General features: G+C 37.0%; 1 protein-coding gene across 1 annotated transcript in view; it reads right to left on the bottom strand.

Annotated features, from left to right (window-relative positions):
* Positions 1-25071, bottom strand: part of LOC142089451 (uncharacterized) — a 103518-nt gene that overhangs the window by 44866 nt on the left and 33581 nt on the right. The window contains exons 13-30 of the mRNA XM_075166040.1: positions 23180-23338; positions 22346-22464; positions 21015-21296; positions 19829-19984; positions 19193-19377; positions 18203-18385; positions 16688-16779; positions 16333-16502; positions 14945-15104; positions 13797-13876; positions 12459-12639; positions 11159-11314; positions 9005-9138; positions 7638-7796; positions 6369-6549; positions 4310-4521; positions 2382-2570; positions 1347-1486 (exon numbers count right to left, since the gene is read on the bottom strand). Of these exons, the coding sequence (XP_075022141.1) occupies positions 1347-1486; positions 2382-2570; positions 4310-4521; positions 6369-6549; positions 7638-7796; positions 9005-9138; positions 11159-11314; positions 12459-12639; positions 13797-13876; positions 14945-15104; positions 16333-16502; positions 16688-16779; positions 18203-18385; positions 19193-19377; positions 19829-19984; positions 21015-21296; positions 22346-22464; positions 23180-23338 (2938 nt within the window). The remainder of the gene's footprint in view (positions 1-1346; positions 1487-2381; positions 2571-4309; positions 4522-6368; positions 6550-7637; positions 7797-9004; positions 9139-11158; positions 11315-12458; positions 12640-13796; positions 13877-14944; positions 15105-16332; positions 16503-16687; positions 16780-18202; positions 18386-19192; positions 19378-19828; positions 19985-21014; positions 21297-22345; positions 22465-23179; positions 23339-25071) is intronic.

Genomic DNA, 25071 nt, shown 5'->3' on the forward strand with positions numbered 1-25071 from the left:
AATAAAGTGTAAAACATCTTAATAGACAACCACAAAAAGAAATCATGTAGAGTTCAACTTGAACCCCAAAAATTTTCAATTTGCAGATGCCATTGGGGTGCCAGGTACAGAAGCAAAACACATAGGACCAGGACCTCTAAAAAATTACTAGAGCATAATTACAACTTCATACAAACCACACATATTTACCAGAATTTCTGATAAACAGTTTCCAGACTGGATTCAGGAAAGGCTTGGAAGAGCATGGGAGAGGATGATGCTCTAAAATTCTGACATGCATAACTTTATATACCTGCATGGCCAAGACTTCATTTCAAATAGGACAGTGTCCAAAAGCTTATGGCAGCTTTGAAAATCGCACCTATCAACCACATTTTATGCTTTCTGTAGAAACAATATCTGCATGCCAAGAATCCTATGCAACAGATGTTCAGCCAATACATAGTTCTCCGAGTAGTTTACTACTACAGTGTAATGTTTTATGGACTTTATTAAATATTTCTGCACATTCACTTAGTTGGATTTCTTGGAAAAATGCATTAACTTTTATAAGCAGACATTGGACTGCCTTTATACACCTTAGGATATCTGGTACAGCAATTTGTTCTTCATTTACGTATTTTTTCCATTACTGAAAAGGCATCCTGCAGTTTTTTAGCTATCTCCAAGATGCACAGTGGCTCCTAAGGGAGCTTGTGCACTCCTGCTGACCTTACTATGCCTTAAGAAAGCTGAGATGTCCCTGGAGATGATCCAGATTTCTCAAGTCTAAGCATACATTTTTACCAAGGCCTTCAAAGCTGTGTTTTGATAATGGGTAATTTCAGAGACAGCCAGTATCATTCTCATCAGGAAATGGAAACATCTTCCAAAATCTAAACAAGACCATTTGTTACGTGTGTTAAGAGGGATACCTTTGGCTTTAGAATGGCTATATTATTCCTAAGGACTAGAAAAAAAGGCATCTGGATGGCACAGAGGATCAGATCTGGATTTTGGAACTTCTCACCACTTCGAAGTTTGGACACACCATAAATCCTGCTGTTTTCATGAAAGGAGGCTACACATCCAATAGAGCTGCCAACAAACTCATTGCCACAGCACTTTGACAACTTTGTTCACTATCATTTCAATAAAGAGGGCAAAACCTAAATGGATGCAAATAACCAGCGCATGAAGTCGGTGTGCTTGAGCAAGTTCAGACAGCCAGATGGGAGGAAGCGCAGGCTTTGTGCATATGGCACTGCCACTTTGTAAAGCCCAGAACTGTTCCCAAGAGCATTAAGACGCACATTAAATTTAGGCCAAAACATGCTTCAGAGATAGAAATAGTAAGACTACTGAACCTGAAATGGAGGGTTCCACGTTTTTGATAGAGCATCTTCTCCTTCTTCAGCTCTTCTATCTGACCTTCAAACTGCAGCATGACAGGCAGACTTTTATAATCTCTCCATACAGTTTTCACAGAAAAGTTTGTCTTCTTAGGCTGCAGTCAAATCATGAGAGCAGAAGAGGAAAAGGGCAATTGCATCAGATTTACTGCATTCATATTCAGGAACATCAATATAGAAACAACATTCAACAGGCTGCAGCGAGGCTGTCATTTCACAGATCAAGCCCCTTCTGCTTCAGTTTAAATCCTGATCTCCATCTACATAGGATTAAAAGTGACATCGATAGAAAACCACTGACTTCAGCAGAAGACAAATGCCCTATAATGTATCACCTGAGTGTAACCTATTTGCAATATGAGCAAGCTTTAGCTCTGGTACCAGTACATTTACTTACAAAAAACTGATTGGATTTTCAAAGCATGGAATGCTATGACTAGAAAAAGACTTTTTGTTTTAAGATGTCCTGCAAGGAACTGACCAAAGTAAGTGATCGAAGTATCTCTTTGGAGGACAAACTGCTGATTACCCTTCCTGTGCTGCAGACATCACGCAAGCAAAGCAAAAATGATTTTAAGATTGGAAGGGATGCATATAAACCCAGGCTGTTATTATGCTCACTAGCAGGCAAGGTATTTTGATTCTCCAAGACAGTAGAATCTTCCACATCTACCATATATCTGCATCAAAAGGTAAGTAATCACATCTACAACTCTCTAGCCATGTAGTCTCTCTTTGTCCTCTCCTCCCTGACTTTCTGTCTGTAGTTGGCCTCCCAAATAGGTGAGAAGTACTCAAAACTACACCACACAAGTTTTTGTTTGTTTTCTTTTTGAACTTAGTTCTACATTACAGGTTGTCAAAACAGACAAAAATAGAAGCAGCACTAGAAGTGTTTAAGTTTCAACACTAGCAATAACATCTCTCAGGAAGGTGGCAGACCTGAAAAACACAGTGCTGAGTCAAATTGCATTTGTATCTCTTTCTTACCATTCGCAGATTCTGATAGCTGGCTGTGAAGTTAAATTCCTGTTTTGTACTCTTTATCTTAAAGCAGAGAAATTTGGCTCGTTCATTATTCTCCAAATGAATCTCATTCTTCACAAGCCGATTCCACAGAGATATCATTTCACTATAGCTATGCAGAACATTCCTCCCAAGATGATTAAATGTGGATGCCTGAAAAACAAAGATGAACACATTAACCTGGCTGTGTTAAGACAGACAGAATCCTATTGTGCCAGCAGCACAGCGCAGAGGTGAAAAAAATGCATTTTCTTGGAGATGATCATATAAGAACTATTAGAAATAGTACGCCAACTTTTCCATTATCAAAATATTCTGAATTACCATAAAGATCTCAAAGTTTATTTTATCACCTCTAAGAAAGGAAGAGTGAAAAAGCTAACTAGTTGAAAAGAAAATAGTTGATGAACATTTTTTTCTCATTCATGAATATTTCTCACAATCCTCCACGCTGTGCCTGAACCAGCAATGATCTAACAAGGGAAACCTGCAGTTCAGAATAAAGGAACATCTTAAACATAAACCTAAGTTAAAGATTTAGACAACTGCAGTGGATTCTAAAAGAAAGGCAAAAATTCCAGGCTCTCATCTCATTTATACAGAAGCAGATAAGAAGTTAAGCTTCTCCAAGACAAATCTACACTTTGCATAGTGACAGAGGTTTTTCATATTGCTTAATGCACAGCAACTGTGATGAAATCAGTTTTAAATCTCTATTGCATAGCACAGTCTAAAACAAATGAGGCAGAAGCTTAGAATCCATAGACTCAGGGCACACTGATTCCATCCAGTAGACAATCATTTTATAGAAAGTGAAAGAATTCCAATAGAAAAGACAGAAGACTACACTTGAGAACCTGCTATTGAAGGTTCTCACACAGGTTTGTGGGAGACTGGAGTCATTCTCTGAGTCACAACAAAAGAAATAACCTTTCATTTCTCAGGATTGTTCCCAACCGCTGAACTATCCAGCCCTCTAGCCTGCAACAGGATTACCATTTCTCCTACTGAATCTGTTCCTATTGCAGAGCTATCTGTAGAGATACTTAACCATTTTGTAGAGATACAGTGGGATAAAGAGTAGCAGCAAGAACACCTCAGTGGCAAAGGTGTTCTTTTGCAAGATCAGAGCTCTAATATTAATGGAGCTCCAAATACACATGGAGAATTTTTACAAACGGTGCCATATCAAGAGGCAGCAAGTGCCACGATCTACAAGACAGCCTATTGAGCAGGATACTCTCCAGGAAGAGGTGGGTTACATTCTTCTCAGGCAGAGGATGCCTTTAAATCTAATGCCTCAAATTTAGGCGAATGCTGTAATCACTAGGTTCTTAATTTAGAAGTTTGGCTATTGTTCTTCCTACTTTTTAAATGAAAGACACTCTCAGCTGTTTCATATCACTAAGGAACAAGCTTTAAACATTTCTTACATGATGATCCTATTTTCCTACTTCCTGAAACTGTTAGCTCATGGTGGAGGCAGGGGAGAGAGAACTTTAAAATAATAATTATTGTTTATACACTCCTAGGCAGAACTCTGCTATCATGTATTTGGGCTTTGTGCAGGGAGCAATAGACTCTCATTCCAAAGAGGGGCAGAGGTGGTGGCCCTAACACTTTTTCAAAGCTAATAAAGAGACTCTGGCTGTGCTGATTTGGCAGCCCCAGAGAAAGAATGGCTCATCATACAAGCACAGAAAACAGATGAACATAGGCATTTCAAGATCCTCTCTTATAAGCTGGCACACAGTGCATGAATTTCTCAAACAAGCTACTTTACGTAGCATGCTGAACAAGTATTATTTCAGTATGATGACAGTTCTGTTGGGTATCTATCACAAAGCTCTATCATCAAAGCCGTACACTATAGGAAGCATCACGTTACTAACCTGCAAGTACGTGGTAGCTGGAGTGTAAATGTTAACTCTCCCTTCCTTTTCATTGCCTTGATCTTTATAGATTAGTTCCACTACGAGATTCTTAATGGAGAGAGCTTTTCCAGTTGTCAGTTCCATAGTCAATAAATAAGCAGAATGCTGAGGCTGATGTAGTTTGTGAGCTGCATACAGATATAGCCATGGGGTGTCTATATTTAATCCACCTGGAAGGAACGTACATTAAAGTTGGCAGAAAAGTAAGATTTCAAGCTACCTGGATTCTAACTCCGCAACAAAGCTGTAAGGTGCTGAGGTTTTGGAAAGAGGCTAAAATGCTACTATCAACCTATTCTCTTCCAATTGCCAAAATCTCTGGACGGTATATAATGAAATTAATGTCCTTCACCAGCATAACATACTGCATAGTGTAACACATAGGGAGGTTTGCTAATAAATGGAAATTTATGAAGTCCAGTACCTAAATGGCACCAGGAAAGGGTTCTACTGCACGATCTGCAACAAAATGTGAAATCTTTACCTGAACTGTAAGTCTGTAACCATTATTCACATAATTACAATAATGGCCTTAATCAAAGCTGTTCTGACACATGTCAACACAGAAATTCAACTCTGCAATACATACATTTTGAACAAGATTTGTAGGTTATTTTGGAAAGTAGTTTATAGACAGCTCAGAATGTTTATATCTGACAAGCTGCTGAAATTTGACTAGTAGACTGTTGAAATTTTGGTGGTTATTTATCAAATTACACCATTCACTCATTGTGATGCAGTTCAGTAACTCATGATTATTTTATGACAGATACTCACAAAGTAATCTCCAAATTTTTAAAACTTCAGAATTAATCTAACCTTAGTTTGTTTCACATTAACAACCAGAAAAACATCTGTTAATTCAGTCCACTGTATCAAGCCAGTTGTTTTGCATTAATAAGGATCCAAGTTTTTGCACATATGGTGTATACTAGATTTGAAAAAAATACATCTTAACAGCAAATCTACACGCTGAGCCAATCATTGCCCTGATTTATACAGCTTCATCCACTGAAGCATAAATGGTAGTGGCATTCAATCCATCTTAAGCACTAAATGTCAGAAAACTGATTTTTGGCACACCACTGGTAACCTAAGCCCTATCTGAGAAAGAACTCTAAGAATGTAAAATACGGCTTATTATCATAAAGGCCTACTCCCTGCTGTACTTCATGAAACAAAAGGTCTAAGATAAAAGTGATTGTTAAAAAATATCCATACATATACACAGGTGTTTAATTTATAGCTTAAAATACACCAGTAGAATCCTGCTCAGTGTCCCATTTTCTAATGTTCTTAAAACAAACTTGAACACTTTCTGGAGTAAAGAATTTTTTTAAAACACGGTTCATTTCTTGGTCAGTTATCTCAGTCAAAATCTAACAGGACATTACTGGTCTATGTTAGGAGCATGGCCGTCAGACAAAGTTACTCCCCTTTGCACAGCACAGGAGAGCTTATGTCTGCAACACTGGATCTGGTTTTGGAGCACCCAGATCAAGGTGGATGGTAAGAAACCAGAAAGGTTACAGCAGAGGGCTGCTATGATGATAAAGGGCCTAGACAACAAGACCTGTGACAAGAAGAGAGGGAGCTGGGCTTGTTTAGTCTGGCAAAGGAACAGGGGAATCTAATAGCGGCCTACAGCTAACATGAACGTAAATGGCAAAGATGAGGAACACAAACCCTTCAAAAGAGGCAGACAATACAAGGGACAATGGCCAGAAATTACACTTTGAGAAGCTAAGGAATTGATGGAAGAGGCTAGCCAGCTAGGCTGTGGAAAGTTGGAAGTTCAAAAACTCAGCTAGACAAAGCCAGAGCAGATGTGATCTGCTGTTAGGAACAGTCCTAATTTGAGCAGGAGGCTGGTCTAGATAACCTCCAGGGTCTGTCTCTTCCAAGCAATATGTCTACATTGTGTTACACCCACGCAAAACCATCTCACAAAATCCCAGCAACACTTCCAGTGCCTGCTTTTCTAATCACAGACCGGAAATGGTTTGTGGTACTTCACCTTCCCACTTCTTCAGGCCATTTCTGGATGCGTCCTTCCACTGCAGCCCAGCCACAAATGGCACGTGGTCATTATACTGCACCTCGAAGTTGGTGCTGCTCTCCAAATAAACCTGAGAGTTGTACGAGTGCTGCAGCTGGGTTCTATAATTCACCTGTTTTTCCAGGACTTGCATGGTAAACTGGAAAACAAGTGAAGCAAATTTAAATAAAAACAGGATCCCATCTTTAGGGCAGTCTAAGCTGACACACACACACATAGTAGCAGGAAGGTCACAGCTAGTGCCTCTGCTCTGCACATTTGCCATTCACTTTATAGCTTTTCATGCATGTTGACCAGTTACAGATTGGGATTTCTTTAATACGCATTTGCTACATCTGCTGGAGATTCAAAAAGGAAAATTCCCACTAATTTTTAGACCATTTACTTTGTTGAAAAAGAAAAATAAAAAGACCATAATTCTAGGTCAGTCTATGCTGCGATCACAGGTAAATTCTATGCTTACAGGTACTCACTATGGAAATAGAATAATGACAACCCACCTCACAAAACCATTACCTATTCTAAGACAATAACAGAGAAGACCTGCAAGTTCTAAGAATAACACAAAAATTTACAGGAATAGTTTCTGTAGCTTCTGTAAGAACTTTCTACAAATAAAACAAAAGATAACATGGTATGCCAATATAAATTTTTTTTTCTTTTTGTAGCCCATAGAATGTGCTTCAAAAGAAGGCATAAACCCTCTCTGAGGCTTTTAATTATACTTTACGACATTGGAAAACTTTTTACTGATCCAGGGTAGAAATCAATTTATAGGCAAAAAAAAAAAAAAAGGTCTGATCTTAGTTCAGCTACTGCATTCCATACCAACTTCCACCTAAATGCTGTAATATTCTGAGTTATTATAACCTGCACCCTCCTTCCACATTGTGTGAGCAAGGCAACCTTCATAAATCTCTGCGACCATTTTATATGCGCAAACTCTGCAAAAAACTCAGACCACATTACACCCAAACATTTTTAGTATTTGAAAAATCCATCTACTGGTTTTCTCTTGTTCATTTTAAGTGTCAGTGATCTCTATGTGCCTGGGTTAAGACCTTACCTAACTCAAACTTATTAGGTCTGGATATTTGACTTATATTATTAATACATAACACAGTTAGGAAAAAAAAGTCTTAATAAATAAATTCATCCCAAATTTTTTCTTAGTTTGTCTGTTAAATATTTGAAGTGAAGGTCTTACTCTTCAACAATCATGATTACCTCCATGAAATAGTTGACTAGAGATGAACTGGAACTGTTCTTAAATGCTTGGCTGATCAGCAGTTTCTTCTTGTTGTTTATTTCATCCCAGTGTTTCCCATAGTTCACTTCCATCTGGGACGAAAGCCAAGATGCACTCGCTTCGTGTTTCAGGTGAACCTAAAGAACAGAAAACCACCTTTTTCCTGTAAGCCATGCTTTCTCTTTTATTCACTGCTGTTAACTGCCTGTAGAAATATTCCCAAGTAGCAAGCAAGACTAAAGCAGAAAGGGTTGCAAATTTTCTGAAGAAAAATCATAGAATCATAGAATCACTTAGGTTGGAAAAGACCTTTAAGATGATCAAGTCCAACCATTAACCTAGCACTGCCAAGTCCACCACTAAACCATGTCCCTAAGCACCACATCTAAACATCTTTTAAATACCTCCAGGGATGGTGACTCCACCACTTCCCTGGGCAGCCTGTTCCAATGCTTGATAACCCTCTCAGTGAAGCATGTTCCATCAGAAGATATAAATTCAGTGTACAAAGTCCAAAACTTTTAGTCTATGCGCTGCCAGTCAAATTGCTTTTCTCAAAAGCTAAGGTAACTCGGCTCGGGTACTCCTGATGGACTGCCCCACATGGATTCACTGTGCAGCTGCAAAGCCTGGCAAGATCTTGCTTCATGGGAAATCCTAATGCTTCTTGGCTTCAGTCCAACTTGGACCAAAAGCAAATCTGAAAGGATACAAAATTTCCCTTTAATTCAGAAGCTTATTTTTCAGCCCGTTCTCTGTTCTGCAGCAAATACCCAGTATTAATGGTGATTTGCCTTTAAATTAACCTTTGTCTTCGTGCCATCTGTAAAGGAAGAAATTTTAAACAGATCTGCTTTTCTGCATGAGAGGGTCACACACACTGGGATTTCTAAGAAAGCATAGAAATCTGAACGAGAAAATTAATACCCAACATTGTAAAATGCCTTATTTTCCAGACATACAACTTCTGATGAATAAGCAAAGACAGTTCCTGACTTTTAGTTACAAGAAGGATAGAACAAGATAAATCATAAACTTATTAATACTATTGTTTTATATATCACAAAAATTTTCACAACAAACATTCTGCAGAAGTTCTGTGAATTAATACATTAAAAATTACATCACTGGAGAGTTCCACCACTTACAGCCGTAATGGACTGCACAAACTAGCAGCTTGACTAGATATCTTTGTCTACACAGAAAGCAAAGAGAAACAAGACGAGAAGAAAAAGACTGATCCAAAAATTACATCTTGGGCATTGCTCTGCATACCCCTCAGGATGTGAGTGACACAAGGGTACTCACCACACAAGTACACAAGTGCTTTGGTCAGTATCTCTACCTTGTGATTATAGGTCGGAGTCTGCATACAGTGAAATTCATGCCCAATATCAAGTTTGTACATGCCATGTGCATCTGTCTCCACTTTAAACTTTTGCCGTATACTGCATTCATGATGAAGATTTTTTGCCTCTCCTGTTCAAGTTAAATCACAAAGTTACCTATTCAAATAAATCAGAAGTAAACTTTCAAAATGTTAACAGCATAAATCTAGTGCTGGCTTCAAGGTTTCTATTTTTCAAAAACATTAAAGTAAGATTTATCTATTTTTACAGAGATATATTTGTTGATTTATCCTACGAATCCAAAGGAAAGCACACATTTAATGAACCTGCATTTAAGAACAGTGAGTTTGTATTTGCTAGATAGTGATTTACATCTATGAAAATGAAAACGCTACCACAGTAAAAAGTAAAAGACAAGTAGGTATTTAATTCATGTAAAAAGTCTGGCAGTATGTTCTGCAGTCTAAAGGTACTGACCAAAATTTATGAAGATTGGTACCAATACTGGTATAACTGCATTACCATGAAGTTCAGCTCAAGAACTATCTTCACTATCTCCTCAAGAACTAGACGCATTTTACAGACTACAATGTTGTTGTCAAAACACTGTTTCTGACACCTGATTTATTTTCCTGCTACACCTATGTCCAACCTAACAGCAATCAATAGCTTTGCGCTTCTGACTACAGATATGCTGTATATGCAAAACAATCTGGAAAACTTTGGAAAAAATGCATTAGGCATTGCAAATTTTGATTTTTTTTCCACAAGCTGTACTACAAATGAAAATCCTAGGAACAGTCATGTTACATGCTTTACATGTAAGAGTTTGGGCCTTTGTTTACTTTATACTCTATTAAAATTTAAGATGTTTTTAAGTTCAGACAATTAGAAACAGCTGGTTTGTATTAAGAATGGAATGAAAATGATCCAATGATTTAGGCCATTTTTGTTTAAGAAAAGCAAAGGCTCTCCTTAGATGTTTTCCGTATTTCCATGTTCTTTCACTCACTTTTTCTTCAGAAGCAATAAATAAGTAAATAAATAAATAAAAGCAGGCACTAAATTTACTACTTAAATGGACTTTTACCTGAGTGAAGTAAAAGCACTACAAACTAATCGTGATCAACCTTTGCAGCTTTCTTGGGGTCTCACAATATTTGATGATTTTCTGTTACCACTCAGCACCCAACATCATCACATTACATCTTAAACAAAAAACAATAATGAACTTCTAGTCCTTCTGGTCACCGAGAAAAAGCTTAAAATAATGAATCTGAAGTTTGAACCAATGAATAGGATTCCTTTTTTCCTTTTTTCTTTTTTTTTTTTTTTTAAATCCAGTACGTCTACAAGGAAACACTTGCTGACCACTTCAGGTAGAACAGTTGCCCAACTGGGTTTATATCAAAATATGACTTAAGCTCTAAGTATATAACTTCATAGTTAGCTAGCCATAGCTAGACATCATCTAATACTGTTCTAAGTGTTCAGGTATGTTTCTGTTTGTGTATATAAAATACTCTGATCAGCATGCCATTTTTAGCAAAAATATGGGGTCCTACCTGTGTAGTTGTAAGAAAACTTTACTACTTATATTGCTACGTACTCTCTCTGAACGTGCAACATACTTTACATATGCAATCACTCTATAATGCTTACCATGACTAGCTACTACAAGTATTTAATACCTTGATATAATTGTACTGATGTTCACCTGCTTTGTCCAATAAAATTAACGCACAGTTCATACATTGCAGCCAGGATAACACAGCCAACTGTTTCCTAGAAACAGTCCCTCATATTTTTAAGTGTATGTATGCAACCATTCATTTTGTATAAACACCGGAGAACACAAATAGATTAGGAGCAATTCCCATTGAACAAGGGATTTTTAATCAAATGTTAGGATATACTTGTGAAAAGCACATTAAAAAAAAGAATTGTCTTTTATATGCAGACTCAAAGAGTAAAGTTTATCCAAGTGAAAACAGAAACTCCTCCTCCTAGGTCTCAGAACACAGTTTAAAAGTCAACTTAAATCTTTCTTGTTAAGAGAAGGCATATACGCAAATATGCCTCATACAGACAAATAACTTGCAGAAAAATGAGACAAACAATGCTTTTACTTTCCCTCTTTTTCACTATACCTAGGAGTCCATATTTTATCCTCAAACCATGAGACCACAAGCCCTCATGTTGCTGGAGAAGACCGATGACATGAACTCCAAGAACACCTGGAAGGTAAGTCTCCCCTTCTAATGAGTATTGTCTCAGCTTATCATCAACCTTTTTCTCCAGAAATGCTACAAAAAGAGTAGAAGTGATTATGCAGTGGAAGAACATGAAGTTAATTTAGCTAGTAAAAGGAATACTACAGTGGGAAAAACACAAATGCATTCAGTCTCATCCCATCTAACTGAGGAGCCCCATGATGTATTCCTTGTGCAGTAAACAAAAAGACAGTGCTGGATGTTCAGTCTCTTTCTCCTACTACATATACAGCCTGTAGACCGTATGTCTCAGATACTGCTTAAAGTTTAGTGAAATTAATCCAGCCAAAGCTGCTTCTAAAAGGAAATAAATCTAACAGACTGATCTTTTAATTAACTAAGACCTAACATGTGAACATGTGGGTATTTACTTCTGTGTTAAGTCAGAGCAAGGTTGTGGCTTTGCAACAGAAGAACTGGTGCAGCCTAGTTCTCAGGGGATAAGTGTGAAATCAGACCAGAACCATTTTCAGATGCAGTCACTGGCAATCCATGTGAAAGCTAAGGATGAAGGTTTCACCAAAAGATGATCTCTCAAAAACCAAACTAGCATGCTGCATTCCTTAAAAGTTAGTTTTATTTGAAAATATTGTGTAATCTCATGACATTTCAATGTCTTTACCACATGGAGACTACAGTAAGAAATACTAAGGAAAAAATGAGCGCCTTAAACTTAAATTACTGGTTCATCCCACTGTATTAAGTTATCTTTTAACAAATTGATGTTATAGAAATAATAAAGCCCTCTTTCTGATACTTTCTCTTATATTTTCCTCTTAGTATATTTGTGAGAAAAAAAAAGATTTCAAGACTTTTAGAACAACGGGTCTTAAGAGATATTTAGTGACATATATGTGTCTCTGCACTGTTTTGTACTAACAAAAGTGAAAAACAGAAAATATTCTAAGAGCTGTTATTGTTTTGGCGTTTTTTTAAGTGAATCCTTACATCTTATTTCCTCCATCCTCTTCCACAGTAATTAAAAACAAATTTAAAAACCAATTTATTTTATAATTCCCATTATTCTGAAATACATGTTAACAAGGACAGTAATTTTAAAAAGCAGTCTTACTAATTTGAAAGGAACTTTAGAAATATGCATCCAAAACCAGGCAACCCTAACATATAAGGGCTCCAGAACTTACATTTATATGGCAAATACTTATTGTCTTCTAACCTGAAAGAAATGCAGCATCCTTCAATAAATTATTCAGGGATACCGAAAAAGTTATCTTCTTGCCAAGTTGTTTAGTGATGTTTCCGGACAGAATGATAGGACTGCTTTGCTTTATCAGCTTTACCTCCAGCTGGGTCATGTATCTCTGCTCTCCACTCAGCATCTGCAAATCTGTCATTCCCTAGAATAAACAAACAAATAAAAAATCAAAAACAAAACCCAAGCCACGCAACAGTACCAATTGATTAAGTTTTGAGAAAGCAATAGTACAGACTTGGGCATTTCAGAAATGAGATGAGAGGAAGAAAAGAGATTTTATTTCTATACACCAAACACCGCCCCCCCTTTCACCCGCCCCCCGACCATAAAACTTGCTGTTAGTAAATAATGGGGAGGAAGGATGGATTTGTTTTTCCAGTTATGCAAAAATCACAGTGGTGTGAGATGCTATTTCCTTCACCTCCTGCTGGCTTCAGTAGTGACTAAAATCACTAAGAATGTTACAATACTGGGCCAAAAAATAATATGGTGTTACTGAAAATATTGGCAGTCTGACAGTAGGTAACTAGATTTAGGTTGGACTAGATGCAAATACAACAATCTGCAACACTAACTAGTGTTTGGGCTTGTGAGAAACATCCAAAAAGTCTTTATTGAAATATTACTCTAGAAAAAAAAAAAAATCTGTTAAATAATGTGCTCACTGTAAGAAAATGCAGTGTGTTTGAAACCGACTGGCTTTGGAGGCCCACATAAGACATGGCATCCTGCTGTGGGTATCAACTGCATAATGAAAAAAATGTTCAAGGCCTGGAATGCAAACAAAAATGTCAGTAGAGTTTCAGTGATAAACTCCCACCTGCATTTTCGTTTGCTTTTTCATTTCAGAGTTCAAACATTGGCATTCTCTTGCTTATTCCCCAGTGCTTTAAAAAAAAAAAATTCTATGATATAAGAACAGTATCTTAGAGATTCTTATGTCTATAGAGTCCACAAAAGTGAAGAAATGAGCCTGGGCTTACTCAGAGTCTTTACCCATGGTCAGAATACAGGTGTGAAAAACTGTGTGACTATATATGCACATAATGAGCCAAAGTCCACAGGAGTCAATGTGATCTTCTCTACTGACTTAACACTGGAAGCAACCCAAAGGTTTTGAGTACCTCTGAATGTGAAAAAATTGCTTTAGATTATTTGCAGAAGCCATGCCTTAAAAGCTTTTAAAACACAGCAATTTAGCACATATTTTTCAATATGTGTGTTTTTCATCGCCTTTATTTTCTGTGCTTTTATTTAAGTATTCATCCTAGTATGAGAGCTCATGACCTGAAAACATACCTTAATGTAATATACATCTCGGTCATCTACTATCAGGTCCAGGTGTCCAATTCGTGAATTTTTAGAAAACTCAATTCTCCCTTGGAGAAAAATAAAACTGTTTACTTTTTCTGGACATACACTGTTCAGTATATGATGCTTCATAAAACTGTACCCAAAATGATAATTGCCATTGTTGTGAACAATATATTTACAAAGTAAAAACATAATAAATATCAGAGCAAAGGAAAAAAGTTAGTAACAAGAGTTTGCAAAGACATTGAAGTGTCCTCAGAAAACACATCTAATTTTGAAAGGACATTCTGAGAATACTAATTGAGAAGAGGCAACGAAGCTGTCTCCAACAAACCAGCTTAGTTCTGGAAGTGATTTATATACTTTCTTTAGGCCTGTGCCAAAACTTGTAAGCTGTGTTGTGCTGTGGAGACATTTCACAAGCTCAGAACACTGAGCACCCAGTGTAGGTAAATATTCCATGCAACCCATTTGAAAATAACCAGGATCAAAAAAAAAAAAAGTATCTGGAGGGACAAATTCTAAACATGTGATATGCTAGAATACATCAAAACAAAACAAAACATCACTTGACCACCATGTCAAAGCAGCTGAAATATGTTGTCTATATTATTACCACATATTTATCAGTTTATATTTCATCAATGTGTTTGTTGATTTTGTTTTCTATGTTACACAGTGATTGAAATATTACTTTTCATTATAGTGCACAGCAATATCATAGTCAGTACTTAATGGATTTGGCAACAAGTAATTTCATATCATAACTAACAGAATACAGCAAACTAAAATTCAGGAACAGTAAGGCCAGTTCAGCATATGTAAAAGATTACGGAACAATCCACTGCGTTCCTTAGCCTTAACTTCATATATACTGGTAACAGCTTTCCTCTTTAATGTGAGTTTGTGAACCAGGTACTGAACCTCTGACTGGGCAAAACAGTCTTAACCAAGATGCAAAAACCATTGGGAATGGGTGTTACTTAAAGCATTGAACTGAATGGCTATCACACAATAACGTAGTTTTAGCATTAGGCTATTGACTGAAATATATTGATATTTCTCTGTTAATTCTAATGAAGTTCTCCTAACTGACATTAACTGATGATTCGGTTCTTAGTTGAAAAACCTACCATCAATCTCGATTTTTTTCTTAGGTTGTATAAACTGGATTCTGAATTTCTTCTGTGGGACACTAAAATTTAGGTCAACACCAATATCCCTTTTCAAGTCTGACTTTGGAGTCCCAATGAAGAAATGAAGGACAGCTTCACTTGGGATCCATGAATTCTCCTGAAAGAAAGAAAGGATAACCACATTTGCAATTGGCACAGCATTTACAAAACAATCTATCATACTGAATTACATCACACGATCATAGCCACCTTCACCGCTACAATAATTTTTCACCTATCTGCTTTTCAAGATTTTCAGCAAGAAATTTCTATTTTTCCCAGGATGTATTTTCCATTCCCTGCCCAGTACTCGTCTTGGGAAACGCTGTCTGAACACCTTGAATTTCACAGCATACTGACCTCTTGAAATTATGCTGAATCCTGCCAAATTTTATGGAAAATCAGACCACACTTCCGGTTATATATTTAAGCTCTATAGCTCAGGCCTAAGTGGCTAGAATTTGGGAGGGCTGCCTTAAGCCCTTACACTCTGGTGTCAACAGTGGGATATGGCACACAACAACTGCCTTAGTTGACAGTTTTGGCCTTGCCCTGCCTGCAGACATCAGATTCTCTGGCAGAGGAAAATGCCTGTTCCCTTTCCTGCTTTTATTAGAGAAAGTCAGAAAAACAAAATCACAAAGGGAAAGTTAGTCTGCTTATTGCCCTTATCTCACTGTCTTAGAGATACTGAGCAGTGTTTGAATACAGCCAAAGCCCAAATTGTCTCCTCGTAAAAAAGAAATAGCTCAAGTCCAGCAGCGTACGTGGGCTGTGATAGAAGATACAACTCCAGCCACCGCCTGCGTTAAACACCTATAGTATCGTTTCAGAAAAAGCCATAAATTCTTACTGTCCCCTGCAGAAGCTGAAAACCATTCCTTCCCTGGGCTTGCCCAAATTAACATATTAAACTGACAGCCTTCTGGAGTGGCTTCACTGGAGCCTAGCTTCTGCTTTTAAACAAGGTGTTTAATGTAAATTAACGACTTGGGTTGTGAGGTTTTTTGTCACAAAGAGAAACAAGTCACCAAAGTGAGGCCAGGTTGTTTAGTACTGGGCACCAAGTCAAAAATCCTGGTCTCTACTTCCAGCTCTATCGGTCTTATCTAACCAAATTACTTAATATTCATGTGCGCTGTTTTGTATATGGAAATAGTATGTACCTACTATCAGCATCACTAATTTGTTTTCAACATATTTTCCCACTATAATGGGAATGGAAATAATAGTAATGTAGACCTTGAAAGCCAGTTAAGTTGAATATACAGTACTGAGATATACCATTCTTTCATCAGCATAATAAACTAAAACTAAAGCCAAAGTAAAGCATGCCATAATGGTACCTGAGGAATATAGTTATATGCAGCTTCCACAATGTACTGCTGCAGGCCTCTGTCTTGCTTAGTTAATGTGACAGCCACTCTCAAAGGTCCAGTAAGGGGGAAAACCAAACTTCTGGCTGGGTCAGGATACGACATTTCAGAACACAGCTGCCAGCCAATAATCTCAGACACTTGTGGAAGACAACAGTTGAACATTCAGTTAGAACAACAAACAAAGAAAACATGCAAATGAACATTGCACTGGAGACCTTTTAGAACAAATATGTAAAAAAGAAATTCTACTGAATAAAATGATCTGTTGTGGATATTTCAGAATGATCAAGCTTTCTAAGACAAACATGATAGCTAGACTCACCTTCCTCCCTAGTGCAAGATCTGGTTTCTGTGTGGTCTTGGAAAACATCTATATCTTCTGTCTCATCCACCATTGTGAAGTAGAGTTTAGAGCTACAACCAAGAATTTCAAACAGTCACAATTATGCTAAAGTTACAGCAATATTTAAACAAAATTCTCAGTTATATGCCATCTTCTCCCAGATGGGAAAAACCAGAAAGATTAAGTTCTGCTGAGGTCAGTCTGCATTTCTACTAATTAGCACTGATTTTTATCCACAATTCCCATGTTTAATCTGTCACTATCTTGAGATTCTTCTGCAGTTCTTCATAGCATTAGATTTCTCTGTTCTGAGGAATTTAGTATGGTCAGCTTATTGCAACTCCACTCACTTCCTGGATTCTAGACTTCTTTTTTTCCCCTTACGCTATGTATGGACATCAGTTTTGTTCCAGTCTTGAAGTTCTTCCAGAACTTCACTAAACTGCTTGTACAAGAATCATGGTCTCTTGATCATGGTCACTCCCATCACTTGATGGGAGCACGAGAGTTAATGCAATATCTAATAGATTCTACAGTCAGTCTTTTGTTCAGATAATGCACAATACCAGTTTGTAATTATTTCGACTTTCACTCTGGTCTGTCATCCATCCTAGCTGACAGAAATAGAATTACATCAGTAAGTTTCCTAGAGTCCTAAGGGAATGGATGGTTTAAATGCGAAGTCCAGAGCCCTTTAGCTCTTTTCTGAACTGTATATTCTATAGTACCGCAATGTCTCAAATCAAGAGAAACACAAAGGAACGACAATCCACATACTGTAAATACTTCATTCATTTGTTGTCATGTCTAAGAGGCATGTAGTTGACATGTCATTTACAATATGTCATCACACTGATGACCTCAGTGCCTTCTACTTGGACTTCTATCAAATCTAAAAGTCCAAAGAAAAGAGAAAGCCAGCAGAAAAAAAACAGCTAAAAAGCCTAGCTTGCATTAACACAAGTAATTCATTTGCTTAACATCTGACAGTTGTTGAGGCAGTATTTTACAACGTAACCTTTACCTAACATTAAAGAACCTAAGTAAAAACTCACCAGAAGGGTATGAGCACACCTTGTTAGTACTATATTCCAAATTACTCCAGTGCTTTCCTAAACACCATTAGAAGTAATGCTAAGCTTTTCCTCCACCACTTTAATACCCTGAACTAGATTCTTTGGACACTAAAGTTCCAGAAACAGCACTGACATTCAGTAGGAAAAAACAGGGGAGTATGAAAACTTCATTTACATCTTTTATCACATGGCTTTGATTTGAGCATTTCACTTCAGTGGAACAATGTATGTTTTTATGGTAAAACAATGTAAAATGCACAGAACAATTTCCCCTTCCTTTTCTTCTGAATGGCAGATTGAAACAGTTTGTTTTCTGACAAAATATATTTCTGCTCTATTAATGAGCCTGCCAGTTAAGTTCTGATTCAAGAAAGTTATCATGGTTACTATTTAGGAAGATGTCCTTGCTTAATCTTACCTGAAATTAATTATCTCCATAGATTCTTCTGGAGTGTTCAAGAAAACTTTGAGCTCTTGCCCTTTTTTTACCTGGATTCCCCCATCAAGACTAGTAGATGTCCTCATTCCAGTTAACCAGCTTAGGCCAGCTTGTCCCAGCATCCCCACAGTTCCCATTTGGACAGAAAGCTGGAGAAATGCACTGTTGAAAGATTCAGATATATATTTTTCTATGAAAAAGCACTTTCTTTTTAAAGCACTTTATTTAAACCATAGGCTGCTCATCCTCTGCAATAAATACATAGCATTTGATGCTGTAACACAGTATATTCTAACATTAAAATCATGATGACTATTTTGTTTCAGGAAATAACTGAAAAAATTGTATGTACGCAGACATACACTTTCTAACACGAATTAAAGTATAGTTTTACTATATCTCCTAAGTAAGGGATGTGAACCCAGACTTCAGCATGAAATATCAGGAAAGGGAAAGCAAATAGGATTGAGTATCATGGTGTAAGTTTATCTCTGTCTATACAGCACTTAGTGAAGTTTAGTAAATGTATTCAGTATCTATAAAAAAACTACAGCAGCCAGATAAGGAAACGTAAGGTTAAATCATCCATTGTTTGCAGATCTATAACCTATAACTGCATGTCTGATCCTGAGAAAAATCCAAAATGCCATCCCTGTAACAGGTAAAGCATTCAAACGATAATCTGCATGCAAGCATTTAAGAATTTGATTTAGAGATAGGAGGAATGGTCAGCTTAAAACAGAACTGGAAAGGTACAGCAATAGAGTTCAAAATCAGATAGGTAGGATTGGAAACCACTGCTGTCCTTACAGCATAGCAACCACTCAGCAATATAAGGCTGATGACTGCTTGAGTTCTTCAGGAATCTCCTAATTGATTACCATGGAGATTCACACAAGACTTTCATATCAGGAATCGCTATTTGACATCAGGAATATGTGAAAGCAATACATTTGCAGCAGCTATTACCTTGGCTTGATATATCCATTTAGAAAGAAATTTGACTGTTGTTTGAAATCTGCATTTCCTTTGATTTTTATGTTGATTGCTGCTGAGGCATTGACTGCCAGCTGAACAGGAAAGCCTGAAATTGCTGGAAACTGCAATTCTTCAGTGGCCAAACTCAGCCTTTTATTAAACTGGACTTCTTGCCCCTATGGTGAAGAAATCCAAACAAACAAAACCCAGAATTTTATTTTGCATAATAAAGTCAGCATTCAAGAACTTTTCCAGATATAACTATCCATTCATTTGTCTGCTGTGAAAGTGTTTTTAACTGAGCTGATTTGGGAAATAAAGTAGAAAGCAGCCCAAAGCCTGCATCTGTCCAGGGCATGAGTTAGATACTAGTCCTACCCCAGTTAAAGCAAGAATTATTTTTCATTTAAGCATGGATGGATTTGAATGAGAAAAGCAAGAGATAAGAACCATCAGACAACAGAACAAGTCCTTGCCTAAGGTACTGAATGCTGTTTAAACCAATGTATACTGGTGTCTTTTACAGTTCAATTTAGAGAAACAATAATATTTTGTATCTTTTACATATCTGTCAGAAAGTAGTTTCTCAAGGCATTTACTTTCAAATAGAAAAAAGGCTCCTTTTACCTTCAGAAGTTTGACAGCCAACTCAGCCAGATTTAAAGAATAGTGTTTCATTTGTTTTCTTAAATCTTCACAGTCCAAGAAGCTAAGTTCATTTCCAAAAATCTTCATGCTTAGCTCACATTTCAGCGCCTCCTTTCTCACTGTTCTCTCAGTGAACTGACATGTGATAAAGAAATAAATCAGGAACAGAATGATGTTTATATTAATTTCCTTTCAAACTCATAATAAACAATTCCTCAGTGCAGGCTATGTTATTAGTAAACAGACATTAGGCTCTCTTTTATAAATATTTCAAGACCACTTATGACCCTGGATTAGTAACTGTTCTTTCCAGCTAAACTTCAGCTTCATACCACACAAGTCGACTTTCACCATGAACACAGGTAATGTCTAGTCCTAAGATGACTGGTCAAAAAGGAAGTATTGCAATACATACCCACAAACAGATGAAGCTTTGCAAAACACAATCTCAATTAATACAACATTATGGGTGCCATGATTGCTAAATAAACTGCTAAGAAGTAAAAATTCTGCATTTTCTCTCCTTATGAATCAATACAACAGCAACACAACATGAACATGAGCTTACACTGTAAGAAGAAACTCTAAGAAGATGAGTCCCAAGAAGAGAGATGGTCTAAGACAAACTAAATAAATCATGGCCCCCAAGTTTTCCAGATAATACATCAACAATTGAAGCCAATTCCCAAAGCTTTCCTGTTATACAGATAGAACATAGCTCTCTCCAAACATGGGTAAATTCACAAAGGGTCACTGTAACATCTGACATTAAACTGGGAAGTCAGATCGCAAACAGCATGACTCAGGAACTTAACATCAAGCAGCTGTTTACAGTGCCAAAGAAGTCAATAGACAAAAGAACATCAGTATAAAGAAGATCAGAGCTCAGAATAATAAGAGGAAGCCCAAAACACAGGCAACATACTCCCTTGGTTGAGAGTCATTGTTTTGAGACAATAAAACAATCTGAAAAACTGAAGATCTGGCTCTTTGTTGCTTTGTATTTTATGCAGCTGTTAAGTCCTCCACAAGTGAGTGGAACAACTTACAAATGCTTTATGCGAAGGAGTCACAGGAATACAGAGCAGTTGTCCAATGCTAGATGGGGCCCTAAGTTTAACTGGGGGACGTCATTAATTTTTCCAAGGTCTAGAGAGTCAGTTACCTTTTTAACTAACTCACTCATCTTACTGTACTTTCTACCAGGACAATTCTTATTAGCTTTTCTCAACTTTGGCTTGCCAGACTTGGTCACAAGATGATCAGCGGGGCTGTATCGCTTCAAAGACAGCTTCCTCTGCTTGACTTTTCCTGTTGTTTCCACTGGGTTTTCTGACTTGTGGTTTCCTTCATTAGTGTTTGCAAAAAAATGGTCACTGAAAGTAGCAGACTTCTGCCCAAAAATCTTCTGCACGAGAGCTTCAGCATTCTCAAATCGTACACCAACCTACGGGAAAGCATGCAGCATTAAAAAGCCTGACAATGAGATGCATAAGCCATGTCCAGTTCTGTAGGCAGAAATTTAAAAAATACATCCAATGCAACCTTTAGGTTTTTGTACAAGGAAAGATTTGCCATACAAGATCACAGCGGTCTACAAAGTTTAGTATCCAACCTCATTCAGCATCCAATACTGGATATTTCAGTATTAAATCTTTCCAGTAAAAACTCTTTAGTTTGTTGATTACATAAAGCTCAGTACAAAATAAAAATCCTTTTTTATTCAGGTACTGGTTCATTTACACCATGATGGGACAGTTTGAGCTACTGCTGTTTTAGCATGTTAAAAACACTATTTTGGTTGGAAAACAATAACACACCCTTTTAGTGCTCCTGAAATAAGATTCTCTTTGGAAGTTTGACTAAAATAGCAGTACTAACACATATAAATCCAGGGTATATGACACTGAAAAAAATATTTTGTTCCCTTGCAAGCTTAAATTTGAGATCTGAAGGCTACTTTAAATTCTGTCTTTCACAGACACATTTTTACCTGCAATGAAGAGTCCATATGCCAAACATTGCTTTCTCTTGAAGGCACAGTAGAGGCACAATTAAAGATGATGAGGTTGCAGGCAGGCCATTTAAATATCCCAAGCATTGGATGCTCAGTGGGACTAAACCAGTAACTAACTTCAGTTAGGTATATACAACTCTACCTCCTGCATTCCATAAAGGTGTACCCAAGCCAATCCATTTTCCACTGTAAGTCAACTGAAGGAATCTTACTATCGTAAACAGGAGCTAGACCAGCGTCTCAGAAAGCACTTTCATTTGAATCAACAACAAGATGTATGGTACTATCAGAGTGAAAGTGGTTTTATTATGACTAAGTCCATTACACAAAGAAGTCATCAGTCTGATGCTGCTGTAGCTGTGAAAAGCATACCTTGCTAAAGGAACTGTAATGGGAAAATAGAAAATATTTCTTTTTACTTCAATACACCAAGTGTCCCTTGAGTAGGGGGATAAAAAAAAAAAAATCCATAAACTTACCTCCAGTAAATTTATAGCCTGCCCCATAAGGTGAACAGTCAAATTTGTCATGACTGATCGTGGTAGAAAAGATGCAGGGGAAAAGACCACTGATGCTTCCATATTTGCACCTGCACCAGCTGCAATAGCAAATGACAGATGTCTGTAATTTGGAAACCAGCTATTCTCATATACTTTCTAAGTCTCATCATTCTTTGCATAACTGCAACTCTGCTCATTAAGAAGATGGTGAGTAAAACATTAAGTAAACAGGTGAAATTATTTAACTTTTTAGTATAGCAAAGACTTTAATGAACATTACTGAAAGCCTATTATCTGACTAACACTAAAAGAAGAGCATTTACAATACATATCATACAATTGCATTGGAAGAGATGGACAGAAAATCAGAATGTTACTCTGAAAAACATTATCTAGCTTTTTTGCTAAAAACAACTGATGAACAGATAGTAAAGCAGGAAGGAATTAGTCCGAATTTCTTCTTATACCAAAGAAAGCATGAATCAGAAGAAAAAAATACATCCCAATTTCCTGTTGCTGCAAAGGAAGCTCACTAAGGAAGGAATCAAAAGTTGGTGTTCACAAAAATAATCTAAAAAGTTTATTGGTTCTTATTGTCCTCTTTCACAAAAGGCAAAGTTGCATGGTATCTGGCTTGCTGGAATTACCTTTTATATACTCCAATTAAGGTGAGAGCAGAATCAAGTCTACATTTGCATATCCAGGTACGACAAGTCATAAAAACTAAAATTCTCTGGAGCAACATGTAAAGGACCATGTGGGATTTTAATAATCCATATGCTACAAAGCATTAAGTTCTAAAACTCCACATACCTGAGTGGAATGTAACATCGGAATATGAGGAGTATTTCCATGTCTCCCGGTCAAAATCTCTGCTAAGGATTTCATCAGGAATAGAATCTCGAAGGTGCTCCTTCAATGGATCATCTGTCTCCAGGAGCTGAGAGAGATGACTCCAAACAAAGGAGCCCACTTAAATTAAACAAAGAAAAGCATTTGGAAATGAGAGAAAAATTAAAAACAGTTTTAAAAACTGATACAGGGAACCTTTTTATTTATTTACACCAGAATTAATCCTAAACCATTTCCTTGACCACAACAGAATTAATTCATTTTCAGCACTATTCAAATCAGTCTAATGCACTTATCTTTACCACGGTCAACTTATTTAAATACTGTCTTATTCTTTCCAATATGCCATGTGAGGGGCCATTCACTCCCTAGTTTCATTTATGCCTTTCAGCTAACTTAGGCAGGCAAGGAGGTAAGGTTAACCTACTTATTTACTGTTTGCAAAGGATCTTCTACACTAAATTCAAAGGAATGCTGCAAAAAAAAAGATAAAACTAATACAGACATTAGAGGCAGGCTGTGCAGCTCACATAATATTGGACTGTTTCTGTTCCTTCTTCAAAGAACAGATGCAACAGAATTATTTAAAAGATGGTTTTAAACTTAAACTTGGGCAGCATCACTCATTTTGTTCTTGAAAATCACTGACCCAGTGTACTGAAACATAAAACAAAAATATTTTTAAATCTGGGACAGACAGCAAGCACATGAAAATCTTAAAATAACAGTTAAAAACTATAAGCTGGAATAAACAAAGCCTTTTAAAGGCAAGCATTAAGCAACTTTAAATATAGGGAGGTCTATTAATCAGATACCCTACATGAACATTGGCAAGTCATCACAAACTCTCTCCTGAGGCTTATAATGGAATTACAGGTGGACTTGTACAAGAAAATTGGCAATAAAGTCTTTTTACATACAGCAAACAAATCATTCCAATATAAAGACTCTCTCTAAGCTGTGCAACGTACAACATTTCCAAAAGCACTTCAAAAAAAAAAAAAAAGCACATACAGTTAAACAGTTGTTATTCAGAATTATTATTTCTGCATGACACTGTGCTGATTCATGGTTTGGCCATGTATGCGCTGTGTTGTGGGGGGCAAACACATTATGTGTTTTGGAGTCTGGTTCTCAAATAGAGGCTTTTTTTTCTCCTGAAGATAAAAGATATTAGGCTCCAGTGCTAATTCAATGCATAGACACTGAATACTGATATAACTACATTTTTCACAATACAACTACTTTTTTTTTACATTGCTTTTTCTGAACGTGGCAACTAAAAACTAATACGTGCTCTACGCCTTCAAAAGCACTTGTTACTCAAAAGTCTATCATATGAATTATTTAGGTATTACATCAACCAAAGATAAAGGAAGGAAATTAACAAAATTCATGAGTACTGCATTAAATTGTTTAAAACATACAACATTTTGGATGGACTTGCAGAGCTCCTTCATAAATCAGACAACTTATTTTTTCCGCATGGAGCCACAGGGAGGAGAGTCACTGAGGCTACACCTTGACAGGATTTTGCAGGCTGATGCAATTTCTCTCTGTCTGAACTCTAAACAGAGGGGAACAAGTCCCCTCCAAACCACAAGCCACATCATCAGGCGAACATAATGCTAAGCCTGAACTCATAATCGCTGCAGGATATACTGGTCTGGACATAACATCCTGATAAAATGGATACACAGCTTTAAGTTCAGAGCTGGATAGAATCCAGACACATCAGAGTGCAAACAAGAGCCTGCTTTCATCTGCCTGCAAACAACCTTATGGATACCCCTTTCATGTTTGCTCCTTGACAGATTTAAAAGCAAAGGATTAGTCTAGAGGTATTCTTTGTT

Source organism: Calonectris borealis, chromosome 16 (genome assembly GCF_964195595.1).
Source record: "Calonectris borealis chromosome 16, bCalBor7.hap1.2, whole genome shotgun sequence".
In the NCBI taxonomy this organism is placed as follows: Eukaryota; Metazoa; Chordata; class Aves; order Procellariiformes; family Procellariidae; genus Calonectris; species Calonectris borealis.